This window comes from Azolla caroliniana, unplaced genomic scaffold (assembly GCF_043228905.1).
Source record: "Azolla caroliniana isolate FFs.n. ecotype wild unplaced genomic scaffold, voAzoCaro1.0.p SCAF_3, whole genome shotgun sequence".
Lineage (NCBI taxonomy): Eukaryota > Viridiplantae > Streptophyta > Polypodiopsida > Salviniales > Salviniaceae > Azolla > Azolla caroliniana.
In genome coordinates, this window is record NW_028230438.1 from 23,544,932 (window position 1) to 23,569,664 (window position 24,733).

The 24,733-nt window shown below is 36.2% G+C and overlaps 3 protein-coding genes and 1 non-coding gene across 7 annotated transcripts; 3 read left to right on the forward strand and 1 right to left on the reverse strand.

Annotated features, from left to right (window-relative positions):
* Positions 1-1,510: 1,510 nt before the first annotated feature.
* LOC147866695 (large ribosomal subunit protein eL20) lies at positions 1,511-4,008 on the forward strand. Its single transcript, XM_087317148.1, has 4 exons — positions 1,511-1,653; positions 2,063-2,178; positions 2,559-2,622; positions 3,555-4,008. Exons 1-4 carry the CDS (start codon positions 1,570-1,572, stop codon positions 3,894-3,896), a joined length of 606 nt encoding a protein of 201 aa, XP_087173274.1. The 5' UTR covers positions 1,511-1,569; the 3' UTR covers positions 3,897-4,008.
* Positions 4,009-6,378: 2,370 nt separating this feature from the next.
* On the forward strand, positions 6,379-10,557 carry LOC147866696 (pentatricopeptide repeat-containing protein At2g39620-like). The gene has a single exon (XM_087317149.1). The coding sequence runs from the start codon at positions 6,837-6,839 to the stop codon at positions 9,747-9,749; it is 2,913 nt and encodes a 970-aa protein (XP_087173275.1). The 5' UTR covers positions 6,379-6,836; the 3' UTR covers positions 9,750-10,557.
* A 364-nt stretch (positions 10,558-10,921) lies between these two features.
* Positions 10,922-10,995, forward strand: TRNAR-UCG (transfer RNA arginine (anticodon UCG)). Its single transcript has one exon. It is a non-coding gene; the product is annotated as a tRNA-Arg (tRNA).
* Positions 10,996-12,332: 1,337 nt separating this feature from the next.
* LOC147866698 (uncharacterized) lies at positions 12,333-17,776 on the reverse strand. 4 transcript variants are annotated; one of them, XM_087317151.1, is made up of 9 exons: positions 17,674-17,776; positions 17,471-17,516; positions 15,230-15,530; positions 14,822-15,148; positions 14,243-14,298; positions 14,008-14,110; positions 13,857-13,928; positions 13,374-13,484; positions 12,333-13,112 (listed from the first exon to the last, which is right to left on the reverse strand). In XM_087317151.1, exons 3-9 carry the CDS (start codon positions 15,422-15,424, stop codon positions 12,783-12,785), a joined length of 1,194 nt encoding a protein of 397 aa, XP_087173277.1. In that variant the 5' UTR covers positions 15,425-15,530; positions 17,471-17,516; positions 17,674-17,776; the 3' UTR covers positions 12,333-12,782. The 4 variants fall into 4 exon arrangements, with proteins under 4 accessions (XP_087173277.1, XP_087173278.1, XP_087173279.1 ...); XM_087317152.1 differs by lacking the exons at positions 17,471-17,516; positions 17,674-17,776 and adding an exon at positions 17,252-17,439 and having other exon boundaries at positions 15,236-15,530; XM_087317153.1 differs by lacking the exons at positions 17,471-17,516; positions 17,674-17,776 and adding an exon at positions 17,252-17,438 and having other exon boundaries at positions 14,008-14,092.
* Between the last annotated feature and the right edge of the window lie 6,957 nt (positions 17,777-24,733).

The following is a 24,733-nucleotide window of genomic DNA, read 5'->3' on the forward strand; positions in this document are numbered from 1 at the left end:
ACACTATATATTTGTTACTTCTTGTATTTGTCAAACCTTCTTTGCATAAGTTGTCATCCCCTTCTTGTGTACTTTATTATTCATTGTAGTTTTCTTTGATTCCTTCTCTTGCTCACACAGCTTCTGGACACTTTGACTCTACAAGAGTTAGCATTCTTTTGGAAGTGTGGTCTTCAAATGAAATTCCTAAAGGTCAAAGTTGTTGATTTATAGCAAAGACATTTCACTGGATGAGGGATTATTTGGAATAAGTATCGATTTAAAGTCAAGAGTCAATGCTTGATTTGCAATAATTTATGGTTAAATGGTCTTCATATGACCACCTTTTGTAATTTCATGATGAGGTTGTATGCATGCTTTATTACAAAAATAAATGTAGACGCATGAACTTATTGTGCTTATTCATGCAACCAAATTGTGTGGACATCTCTCTCCACACTTATAGTATGTATAAGAGGGCACATCACTCATGGGACATCGAAGAAGACTAACTCAAGTTCTTATGCAAATCTTGTTGCCCTCGAAGGACCAAGTAATGGGTCTTGGAAGAGATGAGCCCGAATCAAGCAATAGTTCCATTCTAGCAAACCGTCATTAATTACCCTATGATAGTAGGGAGAATGCATTATATAATTTCTTGGTCTTGTTTATGGCTTCTTGAGAAATTGTGATAGGCTTGCTCCTCTTAATTAGAGACCAATTTGTAATTAAGAATATTGTGATTAGTAGAACTTGTTCCATAGTTATCATAAACTAATCTTCATATCCCTCATGATGACTTCATGATGTGTGCTCAATTACGATTTTCCCGTGATTAAGACCATGGAAGATTAAGATTACACTGAAATTAAAAATGGAAAATTGAAAAACGAGATGGTTAAAAATTAAGATTAAGCTCTAAGATCAAAGAACATGTTGGAATGATAAGAGACGAGTTCGTAATTAAACAACATGATTATGATTAACAAAAAAACACGTATTCTGATTTACTGTATATCAAGCATCATAACCTTGCATAATGAGCTGGAGGAGATGGTCACATTCGAATGGATGACGACATAAGAGGAAGTGGTGTGGACTAACCATTATGGCCCACTACGTTCTACGTTCAATGCATATAGGATGTCCAATGCCATTCTTTTTCATCTTTCATTCTCCTTTGTGGTTTTCATAGGTCCTCATGGCTTAGAGCCATTGTAATGTTTTTAGCCTAATTATTTTGTCGTGTATACAGAATTTCTACTAATGAAGAATAATTTTTTAGGAATAAAAAACATCCCATAAGGAGATCAATGTACGTATGTACATATAGTGAACAACTATGTGGCCTAATCTTAATGTGTAAAAAAACATCCCATAAGGAGATCAATGTATGTATGTACATATAGTGAACAACTATGTGACCTAATCTTAATGTGTAAAAAAACATCCCATAAGGAGATCAATGTATGTATGTACATATAGTGAACAACTATGTGGCCTAATCTTAATGTGTAAGATAGAGGCATCTGGGGCCGTTGGATGGCGTTGATTTTAAGCCGTCCGATGTAGGGTTTAAATTCTGGGGTTATGGGAGTAGCACTGTTTCTGCTGCACAGCATTTCTACGCAAGAAGGAAGGAAAGACGACAACGACGCCATGGTTACTTTCCGGGTAAGTAAACATACACACACACACACACACACACACAGAGGAGGAGAGTCATTCAATAGAGAGATGAAACGTAAAGAGAGAGGGAGAAATGAAATGCAATACGAGAGCTCAAATCGAAGTCCATAGAGAGAGATATCTGTTCTTCGAAATGGAGAGATGAAATTGGATAGTGAGAATTGATCATTTCGAGAGTGGAGGAAACAAATGAACGACTCTGAGAGTGATGGTCCTGAGAGGGGGTAAAATGGTCAGCTTGAGATATTAAAAAAGAATGATTAGTTCGGTTATAATGATGAAAAAAAGATCGTTTCCTTGTAATACACACGAAGAGTTGCGAAATTAAAAAAGAGGATCAGTTGAAAGAAGATTGGTTCCGAGGGAATGAGAATGTTTATTCTTGCACTCGCAGTTCCATCAGTACCAAGTTGTGGGAAGAGCATTGCCTACTGCCACAGATGAGCAGCCAAAGATATATCGTATGAAGCTCTGGGCTACCAATGAAGTTCGTGCAAAGTCGAAATTCTGGTAACCTATGAATGCTTCCTGTTATGTATATTTTTCGTTTACCACTCTTTAATGGTTAAAGAAAAAGCTCATTTTGTCTGTTATTTTGTGTAAGGTTTTCTGATCGCCGTTCTTTTGATTCTGTTTGTTTTTTTGGGTTTGTTTGATGCTTTAATGAAAAGCTATTTTTATAATCTCTTCTGTAAGGTTTAGAAACTTTGCTGATGTTTCTTTCTTCAATGCTTCAATGAAATGTTTCTGATGTATGCTTTCAATATTCTTCTTGTAATACCTAGTAACTCTTCCTTGTATTGTACTTATGTGCATTGTGATTTTTCTTTGATTTTCCACAAAAGGCGTCTTTTATGTGCTCTTTTATGAAATCCAATCCCTAAATGCAGGTATTTTCTACGGAAATTAAAGAAAGTGAAGAGATCACATGGTCAAATCCTTGCCATCAACGAGGTAAGATCATATTTTTATCTATTTCTAGATTTATCTGGGAGATTATGGTGTATGTTTATATCATTGAAACGTGAAAACATTACTCTTTTGTACATTTTCTTTTAACTGGTTTATTGGTCCATGCTGCTCATGCTGTTGACTTTCTGTGATTATGCTTGGATACTTACCTTATCATTATAATTGGTGCTGTTCTGGAAAATTGTCTATTCTTATCATGACCTAACTACACCAAACCCTGAAATCATCTCTTAACATTAGTCAATCTTGAGCCTACTTGCAATAGAAGATCTCACCTTGTTTAGTTTGTTTGGTTTATCAGATTATACACGCACAACATATATGCCATGTATTCTAAAAGTATTCTGCCTTTAAAGAATAAAATAGAGTGTGTGTTCTAAAGATAATTAGTCAAATACGTAGAATAAGTTAAATACTTCTTATATTTGTATTCCATTTGACAATTTTTTTCAGACATTTTATTTTTTAGTTTTAATATTTTGTAAATGTTAAATGCTTGCTAAATGCATAGAATACTTGGAATTTGCTAAATACGTGAAACATTATGAAATGGCAGTGCTAAAAGTAGTAGAATAAAAAGTATTCTAAAATGTATTTTATACATAAAATACACTTTTTTTTTAACAATTGTGGTTTATAGTTGACAATTGCATAAGACCACCACCCTCTTTTAATAAAAACATTTCTCTCTCTCTCTCTCTCTCATTAGTGTATGTTGCCTACTTTCTCTTGTTTAGCTTAACCACCCTCCCAACTGTCGTGTGCCTATCCTTACGCACTCCTTGTTCCGACCATTTGATCCTAGTAACAATTGTGGTTTATAGTCCAGATTTTTGCATCATTATCAGAAAAAGTTCTTGATATACAGTCTAATGTTCTACTGCTAGAAATGTTCTAACTTTTTTTTCTTGCAGATCTTTGAGAAGAAGCCAACTACGATCAAGAATTATGGTATCTGGGTGCGATACCAAAGTAGGACAGGGTATCACAACATGTATAAAGAGTACCGGGACACCACATTGAACGGGGCTGTTGAACAGATGTATGATGAGATGGCTTCTCGACATCGTGTACGATCACCATGCATTCAGATCATTAAGACTGCTACTGTTCCTGCAAAGCTCTGCAAACGTGAGAACACAAAGCAATTTCATGATTCAAAGATCAAATTTCCCTTGATCTTGAGGAAGATTCGCCCCCCTAGCAGGAAGTTGAAGACAACATATAAGGCAACAAGGCCAAATACATTTGTTTAGTTTTTGGTTTGCTTGGTGTTTTGCCCGACTTCAGGAGTAATTTCTTAATGCTGGATGATATTTTGGTTTTGTCAGTTTTTGAATCTATAATATGAAGAGCAATTATTTTCTTCTTCTTTGTTGAGAAAAAACTCTGAACTTTCTTTGACTTCAGGAATATCTGATCATATTTATGAGGTGGTATGTGTATTTTAAATATTAATGCATGTTGTATTTTAAACTTGTAGATGCATTTTGTAAGTTTCTTTACACTTTGAGTTGGATGGTCTGTATCATTTACATAGTGCTTTTTCTTCATAATTTTATTAGCAACTAAAGAATGCTGTTTATACAGAGTAGGTTATAGAAATAATTTTCTTCACGACTTTTGCAATGAATTCATGAATCTTTACTGGGTAATAATATATTGGTTATTTTGGCACTAGGAATGTGATGAGCCAAAATCAACATTTGAGTCTTATTATTGTCCTCTTGCCCTTTTCCTTATTTTGACCCTTTGGTTATGCAAGTAGGCAATCAATGCTCTGAAGCTACAATGGTAGTAATCCATGTTAGGTAAAACACTAAAACGTTTGCCTTGGGTTCTCTGATTTCCTAACCCATCACTGGAAAGGGATGAAAATGTGAAGTCGTTATATAATTATTCAAAAATAGTTTGCATGAACCAGGGTATTCTGATTGTGCAAATAGAATGATCAGCTGAATTTATCCACTGATTGACCAAATAGGAAGTCTAAATAACTGATGTTTTTGCAGTTATTGTGAAATAATGGTTTGCCTCATGGATTCTATGGTGTCTCTCAGAATTTTTATGTTGGATACTGATTGCCTCTTACATGTTTAATGATTGTTTGTGGTATGGACAATCTTTTGAGAACTACCAAATGCAGTTACTGCAACACAGCATTATGTATGATGTTTCAAACTTTTTATATGAAATGAATAACTTGGAGTTTGCCATAGCTTGACTTGAAATTTGCCATTGTCTATGTAGCTATGCATTGGAAAACTTTTTAAGATCATAGGTTTTCTAAGAGGAAATTGATTGAAGACAATGTTCCTTAATCTTACTTTGATTGAAAGCATTGAAGATGGCATAGACGTATAATTCAAAATCTCAAAACAAAGAGATCCTGGCATGTGACATTGATTTATCACGATGACCATATTGGTTCCATCTCTCTCTCTCTCTCTCTCAATTTGTTTGACTTGGCATTTAACCTCGTAGAGTTTGAATAAATCTTGTCCACATACATAGCACAATCAATATGGTAGGGTTAATGCTTGTTACAATAAACAAAGGTCACGTCTTTTACCAAATATTATGAATGAATGCATCAAGGAAACAAATGTTACGATAAACAAATGGCATTTAGCCTCTTAGAGTTTGAATAAACCCTATCCACATAAATTACCACAATGGAGTGGATTTGTTAATATCTCTAGTTGGTCATCAGACAATATGAATTTGGATTATATTATTTTGTACATACTTTGCGCAACTAGGGAGGACTTAATCACGATTCACAACATTCATGCTATATATACTAGGCTATTAACATGATGTGGCCATTTGTGTTAGTTCCAGTCTTGGAAGTTGATACAATAGTTCATGCATCAAAGATGTGGCCAACATACGAAGCATAGGGGTTTTGTATTGCCTCTTGATGATATGCTTGGAGGAGGTTGCCTTTTCTTTCTTCTGTGTTGAGTCATATTTGGGTATGATAGGACAACGAAATGCACAAGAATACATTTATATTTTCACTTGTGCCAATTATATATATATATATATATATATATATATATATATATATATAGTTGGCTCTTTTCACTAGACAATTGTGTATGAGATAGAAGACCTTCATTTCATAGAACTACTTAGTTGCCCCACTATAAAGCGAGAATGCTCACTTAATGTTGATGCTTACAACTTGATCTAAGTATACAAAAATTATGCACTCTATCTAGTATGAGTCTTGTCTTTTTTAGCACATATTAGAGCGAGTGTGTGTGTGAGAGAGAGAATATATGTATCCAAGCTAATCATTTTTTAACTTCTGAAATCTTAGGTCACACAAGTACCATTCCCTTGTCCCCTTGAGTCTTATAGTATCAAACTAGCCTATACCTTTAAAGAGAGTATAGATACATCTTACTTACATAGATAGATCAATTTGTAAGCATCAACATTGAGTGAGCATTCTCGTTTTGTAGGGAGCAAGTGGAGTGGTTTACTAGAAATACCCTTCCCTTTGAGTCTTATAACATCAAAATAACCTGCAACCTTACATCGTCATCATTGCTTTCAATGACTTATTTCACATTCTCTTTTGTCCACCACGGCCACGGACAACCTGTAGCACCCAAAATGGCTTGACTCACATTCTTTTCCATGTGAGACGAGGAGTTAGGAGTCAGGACAATTTCACTTTACTAGCATAGCCATGAAAAGCTGAAATGTTGCAAAGTTCATTAGTTTAACGCACCCTCCGCACTATCGAGTCTCCATGGTCTATCTTTTATACACAGTTGCACCCATGGCAGTGTAAAATCTTTTTGCTACATGGGTGGTCTCTCCATATTGCATTATATTAGGTTTAAAAAGACTCTTCCTGGTCTTTACGATCTTTTCAGTTTCTTCTCATGATGATGTGATCTTCAAGCTTCCACGGCTTTGCATCATGAAGCTTTGTAACATAGGCAAGTCACTCTAATTATTCCAGCTATGAAAATTCCGTTAAGCAGTGCATTACCCTCAGCGTTTGTAATGTTGTGATTTTTTAAGGTTCATGGCTTTCATCATCAAGTTCTGAGTGATGGGCTAGATATCCATACATCTGAGTCTTTGTATAATTTATGAAGATGTGATTATATGGAGTCTCCTTTGTACATCTATTATGGTTTTAATGAAAATCTGTATGATGTGATCGATTCTATATGGATTGCATCATCAAGCTCTGTAAGATGGGTCAAATTCGAGAAGCATTCCATTCCATCGAAAATTTGGTCCCGAAAGGAGTGGCTATATCAAGAGATGATGCCCTTCATCTCATGCAATCATGTGGTAAAACAAAGGATTTAGGGCTAACAAGACAAATTCATGCTCTTATGGTTGAATCTGGTTTAGAGTCTGTACCCATTCTAGTTGATCATATGATTCGGCTGTTTACAGAATGTGGTTGTTTATACGAAGCCAATCTTGTTTTTGGTAAAGTAGCAGAATGTGGTGTCCACACATGGAGTTCTATAATTGGAGCATATGCTACATTAGGGCAACATGAGGAGGTCTTCAAGATCTATAACCAGATGATAGATGAAGGGATAATGCCAGATAAATTCATTTTCATGAGCATTATCAAGTCCTGCTGTAGCAACAATGACTTAGCAAGGGGAGAATTGATGCACAAAAAGATAATTGAACACAATGTTTCATTCGATGTAATCATGGGTAGTACACTTGTGGACATGTATGCAAAGTGTGGAAATTTGGAGATGGCGTATGAAGTGTTCAATAAATTGCTGAATCGAGATACAATAACTTGGAATTCTATGATAGGTGCATATGTGCATCATGGGAATGGGGTCTCAGCACTAGAGCTTTACAAGAAAATGCAAGTGGAGGGCATTGATTTAGATAGGGTCACATTTCTGAATGTATTGAAAGCATGTGGCATCACAAGATGCTTAGAAGAGGGCAAATTAATTCATGATAAAATTTCAAACAGAGGACTTGGAACAGATATAGTTCTTGGGAGCACCCTTATTGATATGTATGCAAAATGTGGAGCCATGGAAGAGGCACGAATGGTTTTTGATAACCTCCGTAACCGAAATGTAGTATCATGGGGAGCAATGATTGCGGGATATGTGCAACATGGCCATGGTAATACAGCCCTTGCTCTCTTTAGAAAAATGCTAGAAGAGGGTGTCAAGCCTGATAGAGTCATACTCTCATGTGTTTTGAAAGCATGTGGTGACATACATGCTCTAGGACATGGAAGTATCTTGCATGAGGAAGTCATTAAGAGTGGGCTTGAATCGGACTTGGCTATTGGAAACAATCTTTTTTACATGTATGCGAAAACTGGGAGCTTGGATGAGGCCCGAAAAGTGTTCAACTCGTTGCCAAACCGAGACGTGGTTTCATGGGCAACCATGATTGCTGGATATGCTCAGCAAGGACAGGGCCTTCCTGCTCTAGAGCTTTTCAAGGAAATGCAGCAAGAAGGAATATCACCAGATGAAGTCACGTACTCTTGTGTCCTCAAAGCTTGTAGTTCCATCGGGGCCTTTGGGCAAGGCAAACTTATTCATGACAAGTGCTCCAGAGAGTCTGAATCAGATGTGATACTGGGGAATACTTTAATTGATATGTATGCAAAGTGTGGTAACTTACCGGCAGCCCATAAATTATTTGATGCCTTGCCAAACCGCAATGTGGTTTCATGGAATTCAATCATCACAGCATATGTTCATGATGGTCAAGGTTTCCCCGTGTTTAAACTTTTTGAGGAAATGGAGGAAGAAGGAGTAAAACCTACAAAGGTGACATTCCTAGGCATCCTAAAGGCGTGTAGTATTGTAGGTAATCTAAATTATGCTATAGTGCTGCATGAACAGCTAATGAACTCTGCTGGTATTGGGGTGGATATGTCTATTAAGAATGCTCTTGTGGATACATATGCAAAGTGTGGGAGGTTGGACCTGGCATTGGAAGTCTTCTGTGATCCACCAAATCCAGATGTAATTTCATGGGGTGCTATGATTGGCGGTTATGTTCATAATGGACAAAACCATGCTGCACTTGAGCTTTTCAAGCATATGGAACAGGATGGAGTGAAACCAGATAGCATTACGATAGCATCTCTTTTAAAAGCATGTAGTAGCACTGGTGCATTAGAACAGGGTAAAGTACTGCATGATCTAGCTAGAAAAGCTAGAATTAGCACTGATGTGCTGGTTGGGAATGCTTTAGTTGATATGTATAGCAAATGTGGTTGTATTGAAAAAGCTCGCGAGATATTTAATGCTATGATAAAACGGGATGTTGTCTCATGGAATGTTATGATTACTGGATATACACTTCATGGTCATGCTTCCCCGGCTTTAGAACTTTTTGAAGACATGCAAAGAAGTGGGTTCAAACCAGGGGAGGTCACATTTTTATGTGCTTTGAAAGCTTGTAGTCACATAACAAGCATAGGCCAAGGTAGACATATACATGACCAGATCATTAAGAGCAAACATGGTTTAACTTTACCAATTGGCAATACCCTCATTGATATGTATGCCAAATGTGGAAATTTAAGAGAAGCACAGTGTGTGTTTGATCAATTTCCTGGCCGAAATATCATCTCTTGGGGTGTCATTGTTGGAGGCTATGCAGAACATGGAATGCTTAACATGGCCAAACAATGTTTACAAAACATGAAAGAGCAAGGTATGAAGCCAGATCCTCCGATCCATTTGAGTTTTCTTGCAGCTTGCAGTCATGCAGGACTTGCGAAGGAAGGGTATCATCATTTCAAGTCCATGGAGGAAGAATATGGCACAGCGCCTACTATCGAGCACTTTAACAGCTTGGTTGATCTTCTTGGACGAGCTGGGAAATTGGATGATGCTGAGGAGCTTCTTCGAACGGTGCCTAGTCTTCCCACTCTTCCTGCATGGGTAGCATTGCTTACTGCATCTAAAGCATATGGAAATTCAGAACTAGGAAGGCGTTGTTTCACTGAGGTTTCTCGGCTAGATCCTGATAATGCATCTGGGTATGCCATCATGTTGGATATTTTTGCTGATAAAGCTATGCAGGAAACGGAAATCAGAAGGGCTGTTTTGGATATTCCATGATTGCCTAACACTTGCCGATAAAGCATGTATGGAACTCAAGCCTAGAAGTTGATCTGCGTAAGGCCATCATGTCAGATACTTTTGCTGGGGAAGAACCTCCAACCTAGGGGGGCCATTAGGTGGGTTACATTTGCTATTAAAGGAATTCGACCCTAGAAGGGCTAATCCGGGTCTGACATCATGTTGGGGGCAGTTTTACTAGCTAAGGAACTTGAGCCTAGAAAGGCAGATATGGGTATAGCATCACATCAGATGTTTTTGTTATATGAAAGGAGCTTGAGTTAGAAGTGCTGATCTGGATATACCAGATATTGTTGCTATGCATGGGTAGAAGGGCTAATTGGAGTATGTCACCATATCAAATATGCTTGAAACTTTAGACTGGGAGGCAATACCTCAGTAATGGCCTCATGTTGGATAAATTTTGCTGATAAAGCTGTGCAAGGAAGTTGAGCATGGAACAGCTGGGGGTGAGGGGTTTGTCACAAGTGCTTGAAGACGATGTACATTTACAATAAAGCAATGCAAGTGAGTTAAGCCTACAAGGTGATATTTAATATGCGTTGTTATTGAGATGGGACGAGAGCTTTGTCACAAGTGCGAGAAGATGATGAACATTCATCATAAAGCTATTCAAGTGAGTTAAACCAGCTTAAGAAGACTAGAAAAAAGGGACTGCATTATAGGAAACAACTGGATGAAGCTGAATTGAGCCATGCAAAGGAGTAAGTAAATGCATTGGGACCATAATGCCATTGCGAGTCATCAAGAGATTCTGAAAATAACTTGGTACCAAAAATTTAATGTCTTTCATATGTCCTTCAAAACTAATTTTTAGTTACAGAATATATGATACAGAGGCCAAAAGCTAGTTTGCTGGCGTTGGATTCGCAATTTGATAAAGGCATTACATATTCAATCATGTTCGACTAAATTTAAATATATACATATAGTAATACAAAATACATGTGGTATAAGTAGAATTATAAGTTTAAATATAAGTGCGTGTAGAAGTATCACGTACAAAAGTGCAAAGATAAAGAAACACAAACACAACTAAAAATAAAAAATAAAAAATAAACAAAATAGAAGTAAAAAAGAAATTACAACAAATTACAAATTAAAACTAGGGCTAAGGATAAATATTAACAAGAAATTCTTTCCTATAACAAGACCGCGTAGCGCAGTGGATTAGCGCGTTGGACTTCGGATCCAAAGGTCGTGGGTTCGAATCCCATCGTGGTCGATTTTTTTAAATCTTTTCTTCTGTGTCTTTCGTTTCCTTCATCCTTGTTCTTTGCTGCATCCTTCTTACTGTTTTTGCTTGTTTGTTAGGAAGATATAGTGAAGTAAAGATAGTGAATTCTCTGATCCAAAAGCTTTGGTGTAATTAGTGACATAACCATGCCTTACTCTATAGCTTAACTCTTGATTGGTCGTTTTTCATCTTCTTTATGTAACAAAGGGGGTAGCCATTCTTCTTCTTCTTTGAGTAACAAAAAGGTATCCAATCTTTCTGTTTTGAGAAATGAAAATATGCCCAGTTTCCTTCTTCTAGTAAGGCACTCATTCTTCTTGTTGTACTAACAAAAAAGGTACAAGAAGATACCCATTCTTCTTCTTGTACTAACAAAAAGGTGCCCATTCCTCCCTCCTCGACAACAAGATTTGAGGTACAATGCTGGAATTTACAGAACAATGTTGAAGGAAGATGATATCCCATATTGGCCTTCTTGTTGATGCAAGTAGTAAATGAGTATCCGATCCGAGTCAGGATGTGGTTTCATAGACTTGTAATTGCATGGCATGTTCAACAGAAACGCTGTAGAAAATGCCCAACATTCTGAATGCATGCAGTCACAATGGTCTATTACAGGAATGCCATATGGTACTCCAATCAATGAAAAACCAATTACATTTTCCCAACAGTACAGCACTACACTTGGTATGAACGACCTCTTCAGTTGCGTTGGCTATTTAGATAGACTTGCTAAGGTCAAAATGCATGTGCCTTGTCTTATTGATGGTGTAATGTAGGCATATTGCATCAGAAACTTCGTAAGAAAATGGGGGAGATGTTGAGCTTGGCAGCTTATTTATGTGTAAGTATTCTTGCGCTTACATGAGGACTTGGTGATTAGAGGATTATCCAACATGACCCCAATTGATCAACTAAGAAAATATGGGCCTATGGATTGCGATAAAACCATTTGATCTTTCACATGTAGTGATTGTGCATCAGCAATTCAAAGCATATTCATAAGTACTCTTGTGCTTACGTGAGAACTTGATGATTGGAGGAGTATCCACGGTGATACCAAATTTAAGAAAAAACTAGGTGCGGTGGATCCATTGTGATTTACGTGTAGTGACAAAGCCTAACCAATTTGAGCGATAAGACTCATTGTAAATAGATATAAATCCAAGACCGGTTTTTTATTTGTTTATCACACCCTGTTTTTTTCGTATGCTAATACAGTTGTGGATGTAGCAAAGAAGTTACTAGGAGCCTGGGTGTCAAATTTGGCACAGGAGAGCAATATAGTATTTTGCATAGTCTACTGCTGCAAACCTTGCAGAAATAAATAATATAATGGATTTATAATTAAAGTCTCGACAAATTATTCCTTATCTCAGATCATGTTGTCCATACATATACATCGTACAATTCTGTCAAATTTACACTATACAAACGGTTTTTACATATTCAGGTCCCAAGAGCCCTGTTCTTGCAGTGCAAAAACCAAAACAAACATACTCACTGATAGAAGGCATGAAATCAAATAATCACGATCACTGCAAGTGGAGAAGAACCAGAAGAACTCTTTGCCATTATCACACTCAATACTCTCTTATATTTGGCCTCATCATATCGATACACTTGTATCATCGCAATGGTACTTGTACACAAACCTCGATAAGGATCTGCCTTGCTTTTCCTCCCACACCCTTTATTTCGCATCTTGCATTGCAATTGCCCCTTATTTCTGCTCTAATGTGTAACTGAATTTCCTATATACTCTTGGTTGTACTTCAGACCACTATAACAACTCCAGATGTATTAGATTGAACTTCGGTTGTCATTCCAACATCACATTTCTCATAACCATTGTCACCCTCTGATTCAGGATGCTCATTTTCAGAAATTTTATTTGCCACTTGATTAGATCTCGGGCCTGGGACCTTCTTTGACAAGTAACGGGGTTTTCCTATTTTGATCCCAACCTTCACCTCTCCATTATTTTCCTTCATATTTTGGTCTTCCTCATGAGAACCCACAGCCCCTTCCTTCAATTTGTAAGATGCACTAGTGCCATTATTCTTCCTTCCCAATTTTGGCGACCTTGCACGTGTTGGAGGTATCTGTTAGAAAAACATCAAGGATTAACTTTTGAATCAAAGTTGGAAAAACTCAAGCATCTCATATAGAGTAAAAAATATTGCCTTTGCCCTGAGCATATCTAAAACTCATCTCATGTTATCTAAAAGTGGTGACCATTGCCTTGACCCCAGTATATCTAAACTCATTCCAAGTTATAAGCTCATAACAAAGTGGTGAGCATCAAGCTTATTAGAGCAGTATTCATTACAAATATGACTACATTGTTCAAGAGTGGAATTTACTTTTTTTATTTCCAATTTTGGCGGTGTTGAGTCCTGATAAAATGATGGCATCGGGGTTGCCTTGAAAGTAAGACCTTTCCTAAACTTCTTTATTTCTTCTTCTATGACCTCCTGGAATAAACAAGCAGATTTGACATGAAAATCAATGGGTTCACATTTGCATTACTCAGATTATCTCTTGTCAAACCTCAATTATATTAAGTTGGCTTTCTTGTTTTGACAAAGACAAAGACCTAATACAAACAACAATTGACATTATTATCATGCATGTTAAGTTCATTTTAATTGAAAATCAACAATAATGAACCTATAAAACTACATCTAATGCATAGTACTTTTCAAATCATGGTTGTTTTGAAAATTAACAATCTTTGACTTGCAGAAGGCTTTTAAAAAATGTAGTGATTATAAATAGAAAAAGACTTATCTTATTTCCCTACTCACATTCATCTGATTCAAAATGATGGAAAGCATATCCATTACCTTTGTTTTATCTTGTGCTTGAGATTTTGCTGCCTCCTTTGCAGTTAACCGCTCCTCGAGCTTCGAATTGAACTAGCAAAACAATCATCTGACCTCAGTGAAAAATCAAAATAAAAACATTGATTAATTGTTTTTGAAATATTTCCAATACCTCTTTTCTTCTTTGTGCTCGTGCATCACTATTGAAATTAAAGGTGTTGGTACTGGCTCGCAGCTGTCCTTTTGTTTCTTCAATCCTGACCACATCATTATGGCTGTAAAACATCCCCAATATGCCCACTACAATTAGCGAAAAGACTTCATATACTTGACTTTACATTGATTATAAAGAAAATTTTGGATGCTAAAGAATTAAGCATAGAATCATATAGTAACAAATTACTCACTTCATATCCTCTCCTTTATCACCGTTTGTGTTCCTCTTTTCATCTTCTCTTGTAACCTAAAAAAGATTCAATTCTATTGCATTAGTCAAAAGTTTTTTTACATTATTGATAAAATATGCCATACAATTGCATACCCCCTAAAATCACCAATTGAAACCAAAATACCAGTAGATAATAGGGTTATGGGCCATTTGGCTTCTCTATCTATTTCTTACTTGCTATTGTCATTTCATTTTCCTCATCTTTGGCCTTTCTATCAATTACATAAGAACCCCATGGGCTATTTGGCCTTTCTATCCATTTTTTAATGCATTAAGCTTGTACTCTAGTACTAAGCCAAGTTTTAACTAACAATGCACCCAGATTCAAACTCCCTATATGCATTACTTTATTAGATGCAACTGCAGAATGTAGAGTTGAAGAGATGACCCTCTGGTCTCTGGCGAACAACCTTACCAACTGAGCTAAAATTGTTAGGGCCATCTCAATCTATAGCTCCCTCCCTCCCTCCCTCTTTCATCTTACCTCCCTTTGTCTCTTGAATCAGAAGGAACAAAGATCACATTATCAGATTTCAACCTGATTTTTACCCAGAGTTTTCACTTGTCCTCCTCCTAAAGAAGCTCTTCTATCAGTTGCAAGTGCAAAGGGCTGTGGAACCGTAAAGTTGGACTGAGACCGTGGAATCTTTTCATGTTGTCTTAATGTGCTAGACTGAATGTCCAATTGCTTCACTACTCTTGATTTTCCCTCTGGAATTCTAGCTTCATTTGGGCGACCCTTTGATGAATGAGCCCTATTGGATTTTTGAGTACCAGACACATTCTCCATTGGCTTTTTGACTGAACTAGTACCAGATTTATTAGGGTTAGCATCAGATCTCTCCGGGCAAGCATCCAGAGAAACCTGAAAAGAAAAACAGAAAATACGGTTAAACTTGTAAATGTCAATTTTTTTAGCTATTTAATATTTTGTAAGTAAGGTTACTTTTACATCATCTGCTTTAATCTCGAGTTCCTCCATTTGATTCATCTCATTTTCTGAAACATCTGAACTTATTTCCTTATCTTTCATTTCATGTTTGATCAAGCAATTTGAGGTGTCTTGTTCTTCATTCTCTGGAGAATGAATGCCTAACTGAGCATCAGATACATTGGGTAAAATTTGTTCATCTAAATCCATTCCTTCTGTGCACTTAGCTTCCACTTAGTAGGCTATTGTGGCGCTGATTTTGGCGACTATATACCACATTCGAGTTGCACATAATCCAGAATATTTGAGTAGATACCTATATGAACATCACAACTTATCTCTTTCAATTGCATTCAATAGTACAAGAACAAATTATCAAAGATGCAATTGCATTCCTAGAAAAATCTATAGTGATATGATGAGCCTGATTGGAAGGAAAAGTGTGAGACTCAGCATCATTACTTTCTTCTATAACTATAATCAATACTGCATGAGAAAGCTTCTATAAACTTAAAAGAGTTACGACTTCCTTTCCAACTTTTCAGCTTGACATTCTTCGAGGACAGAAAGAAATGCCAAAATGCAGACCTTATATGTAGCTATAAATATGTGAAGTATCATAAAACAATGACTGTGTCTAGTTATCGTTATTGACAGAAAGAAATATGTTGAGCTTTGTCTGAATTTGATATTTGTGGCAACAATCAAATAGACTATTCCAATTAAACAACCAGAGGGAAAATTCAGGCATTTACGACCGTGCATAAATCACTGAAATATACCTAGATCATGACATGCTGATAAAATAACTATCATTCAATAAACCACAGAATGTATGCACACCGCGGATCAACGAATAATTTGCCTTGAGCTTTGTCCATCTTTGATAAGCTTTTATTTGATCTTATAACTATTTAATTCTGACAATTTCTTGTCAAATTGTGGTGCCCTAGGAACTATGTCATGCTGAAGTGCAAATCTGAATGATGATGAACTCATAGTGTTTATAAAATATTCTCTAGAGATCCCAATCACCATCAAAGAATTTATCCTACATAGTGCAGTAATTAGAGTCTTATCTATAGATATTGGTTCTTATTTTGTCTCAGACACTAACAGTCAGAAATTGAGCAGTGATGTGCTATCTATCTATAGCCTAACCCAATCACATTCCTTGAGAACATAGTTGGTTTGAAAGGTAACCAAATTTAGGTCATCTAAATTCTAAGTACTTTGCATATATCTTTCCAAGAACTAGAAAGATTGAAAGCAAGGCTCTCAAATTCATGAATACCATTTCCTAAAACAGCACGGAAAACCTAAGGTCCAGATGGATTAAAATAATGAAAAATTAAGCTCCAAATATTCTCTAGAGATCCCAATCACCATCAAAGAATTTATCCTACATAGTGCAGTAATTAGAGTCTTATCTATAGATATTGGTTCTTATTTTGTCTCAGACACTAACAGTCAGAAATTGAGCAGTGATGTGCTATCTATCTATAGCCTAACCCAATCACATTCCTTGAGAACATAGTTGGTTTGAAAGGTAACCAAATTTAGGTCATCTAAATTCTAAGTACTTTGCATATATCTTTCCAAGAACTAGAAAGATTGAAAGCAAGGCTCTCAAATTCATGAATACCATTTCCTAAAACAGCACGGAAAACCTAAGGTCCAGATGGATTAAAATAATGAAAAATTAAGCTCCGAATTTTAACATCTTCTTTAGGCATGGACATCTATAGTGCAATTCCTTTCAAGAACCAAATGATTGAAAGGAACGCTTTTGAATCCATGAATAACGTTGCTAAAGAAAATACTAATCATGCATTCACCATCAGAAACCATTTCAATGCTCATACTTGCAACCCTCTTGCCAAATTTTTGAATACATACAGCTGATTAAGCTAAGCTAAAGTATAGAAGCAAATATATTAACGGACTAATAAGGATCGATCTTATAAAACTATTGACAGTGAATATAAACCAAAAAACTATCAGTTAATGGAAGACTGGGTTTTATTGAATACTTACAGTTACAATCCCCTGGCTGCCACATTTGCAAAACAAAGCTAAGGTGAACTAAAGAAAAATAGCATCTTAACTAAATACAAATATCAAAGGAATAGAAAAGAACAAGATCAGTATGAAATGGGGGAGAGAGAGAGAGAGAGAGGGATCTATTCAAAAAAATGTATCAGATGATACCATTATAGCGCTATGAACAGAAGGAAACACAAAGCTCTCACTGACCGCGAGAAAGGTAGAGACGATGAGCTGGATCAGATCAAGCCTCCATCTGTCAGAAAAGAAAGAAAGAAAGGGAAAAACACACACAGCTAAGAATTGCAAAAGTGAGTAATAAACAGAGAGAAACAGGGTAGGGGCCCAATGAACTGAAAAAGCTTTCATGTGGGGTGGGGGGGGGGGGGGGGGGTCTCTGTGTTTCATCTTACTTTCATGTCTTAACGAATTTGGGTCCCTTGTATTTCTTCTAATTTCTGGTGTTCTGTTTGGTTTTTGGTTTTCACTACAATAGGAAGTTCAGACATCACATCAATCCTGCAGAGAGAGAGAGAGAGAGAGAGAGAGAGAGTAGAGAGAGATAGAGAGAGAATGCATAACCACCTTACTAAGTAGACTAAGTAGCACATATGGATGGTAGACCGGATATACATACATATGTATAAAGAATAGGGAATGATGGGCCCAAATAGCCGGTGGTGGCACAACTACTTGGATCACACTCGTATCTCTTCCTTTGGTCGAGTGAAGCTCTTTATTTGGAGGAACATAGCCGCCATAGGTTTATTATTATTGACTTGATCTCGTAGGACGATGTGTTTGGGAATTTATATCAGCAGAGTACGGGCTCCTCTGACTTGGACTGTTTCGAAATCCCTCTCCTGAAGGGTGTTTGCTCAAGATGGCACCAGATCGACTCTTTTATTGTTTCCGATTTGAGTTTGAGTTTCTACGGGGATGCTTTTGTTCTTTATGGTTAAAATGGAGTTCGAGGTCACATTTGACGCTTAAAAAGGCATCATGGTATGGTAGTTCTCCTCGTTAGCGACCTTCAAATGAATGATTGAAGATCAACCAAATGTTTGTAGGCTTATGGGAAATCACAACATTCACCATTTGCATTGACCATTAGGTAGACGGTGAAATAGGTCCATCCTAAGGAATTAATTAAGTGATAAGAAATGGAGTGTTAGGAATTGGATGACGTTCACTTGAAATTGTACCCCCATCCATAGTAGTTATACATTCTATAGTTTATACAAGTATAGTCTTTGCGAGAAAAACAAAAAAGAGAAGAAATGGATGGAGAACGAGATTTTTTATTTGTTGGTATTAACCCATCTTTATTATAGTTCTTACCTTCTTGTCATTTATTTCATTAGTTGTGTTGTGTCGTGAAATCAATCCACCTCTTTTGTTTGTCTTTCGTTCGACTATCTCCATCATGAATCCTCTACAATGCAATCCATATCTTACATTGATGCCTTATAAATATTTCAGAAATACCCTTCAAAGTGGGCAAGTCCCCCATCACTCCCCAAAAGAAATACATAATTGGTTTCAGACTTACCTTTTAGATTTGGATCTTAGACTTGAATCACATCAAAGGTGGATGGATGAAATGAAATAAAACTTTGTGTAATCACTACTATGTGGGACGATATCTATCATTGACAAACATTTTAAATTAGGGTGTCTACCATTGCGATAATTACGTTCTATGGAAGAATAAGATCCATTGCTTTTTGATTTAGAGATCATGATAGTAGAGATTGGATTATAGGAGGGACAAGATTTGTTAACATGGACGATGAAGATTGGTTGTAATAAGATCATTTAGCCATGTAATCAATTTACTTTCATATTACAAATATAATATCTATTTCTCGAACTTGGACTAGAAAACTCAAAGGATCTATGCAAAAGCTCTTTGACACATATGAGAATAGTACTTCCTCAAACAAAGTTCTCTCTTATGTGCATGTTGTGTAAGGAATCCAACTGGGTTGCAACACATGTTAACAAGTTTGATGCTATTATTTAACAACTAAAGGTGCGAATATGTGATAGGATTTAGAAACGTGAGTAGTTATGTTCATGTGAGCATTGTCCGCCTCATGGAACACCTTTTGTATACCATTTGTCACAAGTGCCCTAGAGGACACATTTTCAAATATGGACTTGTGGTCGAAAATCCATGGTGAGTTCAAGTGGAAAATGTTACAATGTGTAGAACTCGTAGAGGAAGACTAAAATATAACATTTTCACATAGTATATGTGAAAGTGAGTAGTGAGTCTCGATGTTCAAGAATTTTACTAATGAATGAACTTTACTACCAAGAGGTCTATAAAAGGACATTGTAATTAGCACAATAATGGTGTTCCTTGTTCTACAATTTTGCACTTGTGACATTCAAATGATTTTTGTTGTCTTTATACATATAATAATTTTATAATGCTCCATATGCATTTTTCAAAGTTTCTTCGTGATATATTCCTCTACCCTTGGTAGGTTGTAACTTTATCATTAACTTGTTGAGTAGTTGAGATTTCTTCATATATTCAAACCCATTATCCAAACATCACATGAGTCTTAGCTTTGGGGTTTATTTATGATCCCATTCATATAAGTCTGTTGGGAATTGGCTGACTTTTTCTTCTTCAGCGATGAAAACAAAACCCAAGTTTGTAGTGCAATTTGGGGAGGGAACATTATGTATTCAGAAATGGATAGAGTCTTTACAATATCTTCCTTTCAACCTTTTCAAACTAGTCTCTTTTGGTATGGTATGTTTTCATCCCTACATGTCTTATTGGGGGTTAGGGGTTATAAAACCTTTCATGAATGCCTTTACTTCAATGTTTTGCCTTCTGGACGACTTCATTCTCTCTTTGTGGAAGACAAAATTGTAACTCGAGGGAATAGGTTGCCTATTCATATATTATGGAAGAAAGATAAAAAATGGATATTGAACCCACATCCAAATGATGTTAACAATCTCTATGATTTATGGGTCTATGAAACTAAGCTCATTGATCGGCTTTTGTGGGATCTTGGTTAGTGGAAATGGCAAATTAGATCAGCGCAAGGAATGTTAGGTAAGCAAATCCCATTTTTTTAGTATTCAGTAAAAATGGGTAAAGAAATGCTAAGGAGAGGTGTGACTATTACACCAGTGACTTGTAATTTTTGGAGATTTGGTAATGTAACAGATTCTTGGTTGAATGTTTATTGGAAATGGTTATGGGTCACGCAAATTCCTAAAAAGGTTGTGTTATTTAGATGGTTGTTGACACATTATGGCATTCCTGTGAAGTCATGGATGCAGGGACATTGTCAGGATTTAAAATGTGACAATTGTGGTTCTCCCATTAAATTGGTTTACCATGTTTTATGGATATGTCCTATTGTTAGAGCAGTTTGGAAAACAATGTTGAGAATGTTATATCCTATTTATGGTAGGCAGGTGCACACATGGGTTTTTGTGAGATGGGGAAGATTGGCTAAAAAAATTCAAAACTATGAAAAGGAGTATGGTGATTTCCTTCTCCTCTCCGATGGAAGACATGTATTGGAGGTCTCTGATATTACATCAGTTTGTTGTTTGGAAGAGGATATGGTTTGGTCTACGATATCTTCTCTAGTCATTTGGGTATTGTGGAAGGCTAGATGTAAATGTGTATTTCAGAAAGTTAAACAGAATGCAGTTGAGTTAGTCAAAGAGGTATGGTTAATGCTCATACACACTTTAAGAGGTCAATATGATGCGATAACTGGTGAGCCTGAGGTTGTGATTTGGAGACAACAACAATTTAGAGAAATTTGGAAAAACGTTGAGGTCTTCGTCTCTTTTGGAGAAGAATAAAGTGGAGATATGTTCCACCAAGATGGCTTTTTCCACCCCCCGTCTTGGAACAACCTTCATGAGGGCTTTTGATACTTGACATGTTGGTTGATGTGGATATGAGGGTTGTAATATATTGTATGAACTCGTTGTAGCCTTTCAACATCTTTCCATTAATACCAAGGTGAACCTTCTTTAAAAATAAAATAAAAAAAAACTCAAGGGCTCAATTTTTCTCTATTTCATTTATATTATTGTCACTTTTGAAGTAATACCCCACAAGACCTTAAAACATCTTCTTGATGATGATGCATTTTCATCTCACATAAGAACTGATGATATGTTTAGGATGTGTGGAATATGTTTGGATCTCAAAATCGTTGGACTATCATGCTTGATTTCAGGTAGATTGTCAATTCTGTGTACTTGTTGAGAAGAGTATATAGTTGGTGTGAGTGTCAGCGTGTCAGGATTTCCACCTTAGAACAAGGTTTACCTAGGACGATACTATCACATAAAAAATGCTTCCTTCCATGTTAGTGTGTTATTGAAATATCAATTTTTTGATGATGTTAACATGCCAATGACATTCTTTTCGATTTCAAACAAATGTAGCATACAAATAACTTGGTGGGTTCTTGATATAATGTACAATATAAGATGCTTATGAGTACATTTCATTAACTCTAGGATGACAAGATAAACAATTGAACGTGAGGATGTGAGGGACATAGATAGGACATCATTGTCATTAATGTTGGTTCTCAATGAAGAACTCCCCAAATTTTGATTCACATCATATCCTAAAAGCTAAGAATTGAGAAATTAAGTTGGGCAAAACAACACTTTCTAAACTCGTGGTTGTGGATCACAAGTTTTCCTTTCCCAAACACCAAAAGATTCTTTCACAATATAAGACAATTTGGCATCATTTTCTTTAGTATACTAACTGCAAAACCATGGTGACACTTGATTGCTCATGTTTTAAAACGTATGTCTAGAATGCTTTCTTTGGATGATTTAAACTTGCATGAAACATATCACCTTCCCATTATATTGACGAATCTATTTGGCATTAACTAGATATAAACTCAACATGCAATGATTGAATATACATCATCCACACGCATTAGACCTTTAGCATAAATCATTTCAATTACACGAACACATTTGTTGTCTGATCCATGACTTGGAGATGTGAACATGTAAATGTTCAACATATATTCTTCTATGTCAAACATCCCCTCATTTGAACAAACAAACACATGGCTATTACAATGGCAATGAATATGTTGACAAATTATAACCATGACCACATATTTTACTATTTCATAAACGAGTTCAAGGTTCCTCTACCCAAACACTATATTTTCTAATGTTTCCAATCTATCTATAGAGGACTTATGCGTGCATGTGAGGATTGATATGTTCAATGATATCAAAACCATGATTACGATGTGTGTGCAATGATGTATGATAATGAATTTATGTTGTAAACATAATGTAATACTTTAGGAATCAACTTGGTGTAGTCTAGTAATACTCTAATTTGGATTCACCCAAGCAAATAAATTACTTATAATATAAATTTGAATATTGAATATAGGATGGGATCAAGCGCAAGTAATTTATTTTAGATATGTTTAGGTAGCATAACATGTTACCTGTCACCATCCATAAATAATGGACAACAAAAAACTATGCAACATTTGCTTTGTTTATTTTGTAATGCATTGGTAGTGATGGCCCAACAATATATTAGATTTCTAATTTTTCCCAAAAGTGGCCTCACAATTGTCCAAAAAAGGACAAAAACTAATTGATTGTTTAATGTTGATGGATAGGTCAACAATGAAACAACTCTTTGTGGCTAGGGCAAACAAGACATTAGATGCTAAAGTCACATGAGCACCTTTCAATGAATGACAACTAACAACCCTTCAAGTTGCAGGGAAGAGCTTAATGAAGAAAAATCAATTCAAAGATATAAGAAGGAACTATGTGATGTATGATGATCCCCTTAGTGTTTGCCCCACGTTAGCTTAAGGATTATTCACACAAATGCCAACACATATCTAATTTGTTTTGTTTTCAAGCTAGGGGCTATGGGGCTTCGTCTATCTATTAAATCTAGAATTAGATTAGAATTTGAGCTTGGCTATATCTTTGCTTAGTTGGAGTCATTTCTTCCAATCAAATTTGTCTTGTGTATCAAGCAAAGTTTCTCTCTAATTGTTGGTTTATAACATAGCATCAAAGTCACTTTGAGAGAACCCACATTCAATCCTTGCCATGGCTTAGATAGCAGCTTGTAGATTATAATCAAACTCTTGTGGACGTTGAAAAATATCTATCTATATTAGGGTGAGAGGTTAAAACCTTTGTCTTTGCCTAGGAAGTGCCTTGTAGATTGTAATCAAACTCTCGTGGATGTAAAAAATATATCTATCTATATTAGGGTGAGGAGATCAAACCTTTGTGCTCTCGTGGATGTTAAAAATATATCTATCTTCGGGTGAGGGGATTAATTTACCTTTGTGCCCCCGTGGACGTTAAAAAGATATCTATCTATCTTAGGGTGAGGGGTTCAAACCTTCGTCCTTTGCCTAGTTAGTGTCTCATAGATTGTAATGAGACTGTCATGGATGTTAAAAAGATATCGATCATAAATTTGATAGAACCCAAGTTCAACCCTTGCCATGGCCTAGATAGCATATTATAGATTATAATCAAACTCTCGTGGACGTTAAAAGGATATCTATCCATCTTAGGGTGAGGGGTTCAAACCTTTGTCTTTGCCTACGTAGTGTCTCGTAGATTGTAATGAGACTCTCGTGGATGTTAAAAATATATCTATCTATCTTAGGGTGAGGGGATCAAACCTTTTGCTCTCATTCACCCCTCTCATTAGCATTAACCTCACTAAGAAGCTCACTAATGTCTTAGTGGGCTTAAACATTAGGACCTATTTACACAAATAAATATATTAGAAGGGATGAGACTAATCATACATCAATTAATGGAGTCGCACAGAACACATAATACAATGGAGAGAGTGAAGCACTCAATGCTAATTGCTCGCGAGTATGAGAAATAGGGAGAGAGAGGTCAAGCTTAGGCTAAACAACGGAGAAAAATCTAGGTTTAAGAGAAATAACTAAAAAGGCACAAAAGTGACTTGTATAGATATTTTTTAGAAAGAGATTGTCCCCATTCACATTGGGGCATCCATTTGGCTTAAAGCTTTAGATAACGTTGTAACTGTGTTCCCCTTCCTAATACCTATGGTCCCAATCTTGGTCTTTAGTACCAATGCCAATGTCTTCATGGGTTGGGTTATGTACGATATTACGATATTACGTACTTAAACATCCCATAATGGCTATTGTTAGTCATGGAGTGAATCCTCTCATACACAAGGTTAATAATAAGAAAATGCTCACCCACCTACAAAAATTAAGCACACTCCTCCAAATCTCTTTATGAGGGAGTAAGACAAATTGCATTTCATTATATCATTAACCAAATAATACAATACACCATCAACACATTTTTTGCTTGTTTTGGTTTTGATTTTCAAGTCGGATTCATCAAGAGGCTTGATCTCCGGCATCTTTCATCAATATTGACGCTTGAAACGTTGTG

What these genes read in the sequence shown, in the direction of transcription:
- LOC147866695 (XM_087317148.1), top strand. Translation starts at nt 1,570, where the DNA reads ATGGGAGTAGCACTGTTTCTGCTGCACAGCATTTCTACGCAAGAAGGA. An exon ending in CGTGCAAAGTCGAAATTCTG is followed by an intron (nt 2,179 to 2,558) that starts GTAACCTATGAA and finishes CCCTAAATGCAG; the next exon opens with GTATTTTCTACGGAAATTAA. An exon ending in AAATCCTTGCCATCAACGAG is followed by an intron (nt 2,623 to 3,554) that starts GTAAGATCATAT and finishes TTTTTCTTGCAG; the next exon opens with ATCTTTGAGAAGAAGCCAAC.
- LOC147866696 (XM_087317149.1), top strand. Translation starts at nt 6,837, where the DNA reads ATGGATTGCATCATCAAGCTCTGTAAGATGGGTCAAATTCGAGAAGCA.
- LOC147866698 (XM_087317151.1), bottom strand. Translation starts at nt 15,424, where the DNA reads ATGGATTTAGATGAACAAATTTTACCCAATGTATCTGATGCTCAGTTA. An exon ending in TTAAAGCAGATGATGTAAAA is followed by an intron (nt 15,149 to 15,229) that starts GTAACCTTACTT and finishes TTTTCTTTTCAG; the next exon opens with GTTTCTCTGGATGCTTGCCC. An exon ending in AAGCACAAGATAAAACAAAG is followed by an intron (nt 13,485 to 13,856) that starts GTAATGGATATG and finishes TGTTTATTCCAG; the next exon opens with GAGGTCATAGAAGAAGAAAT.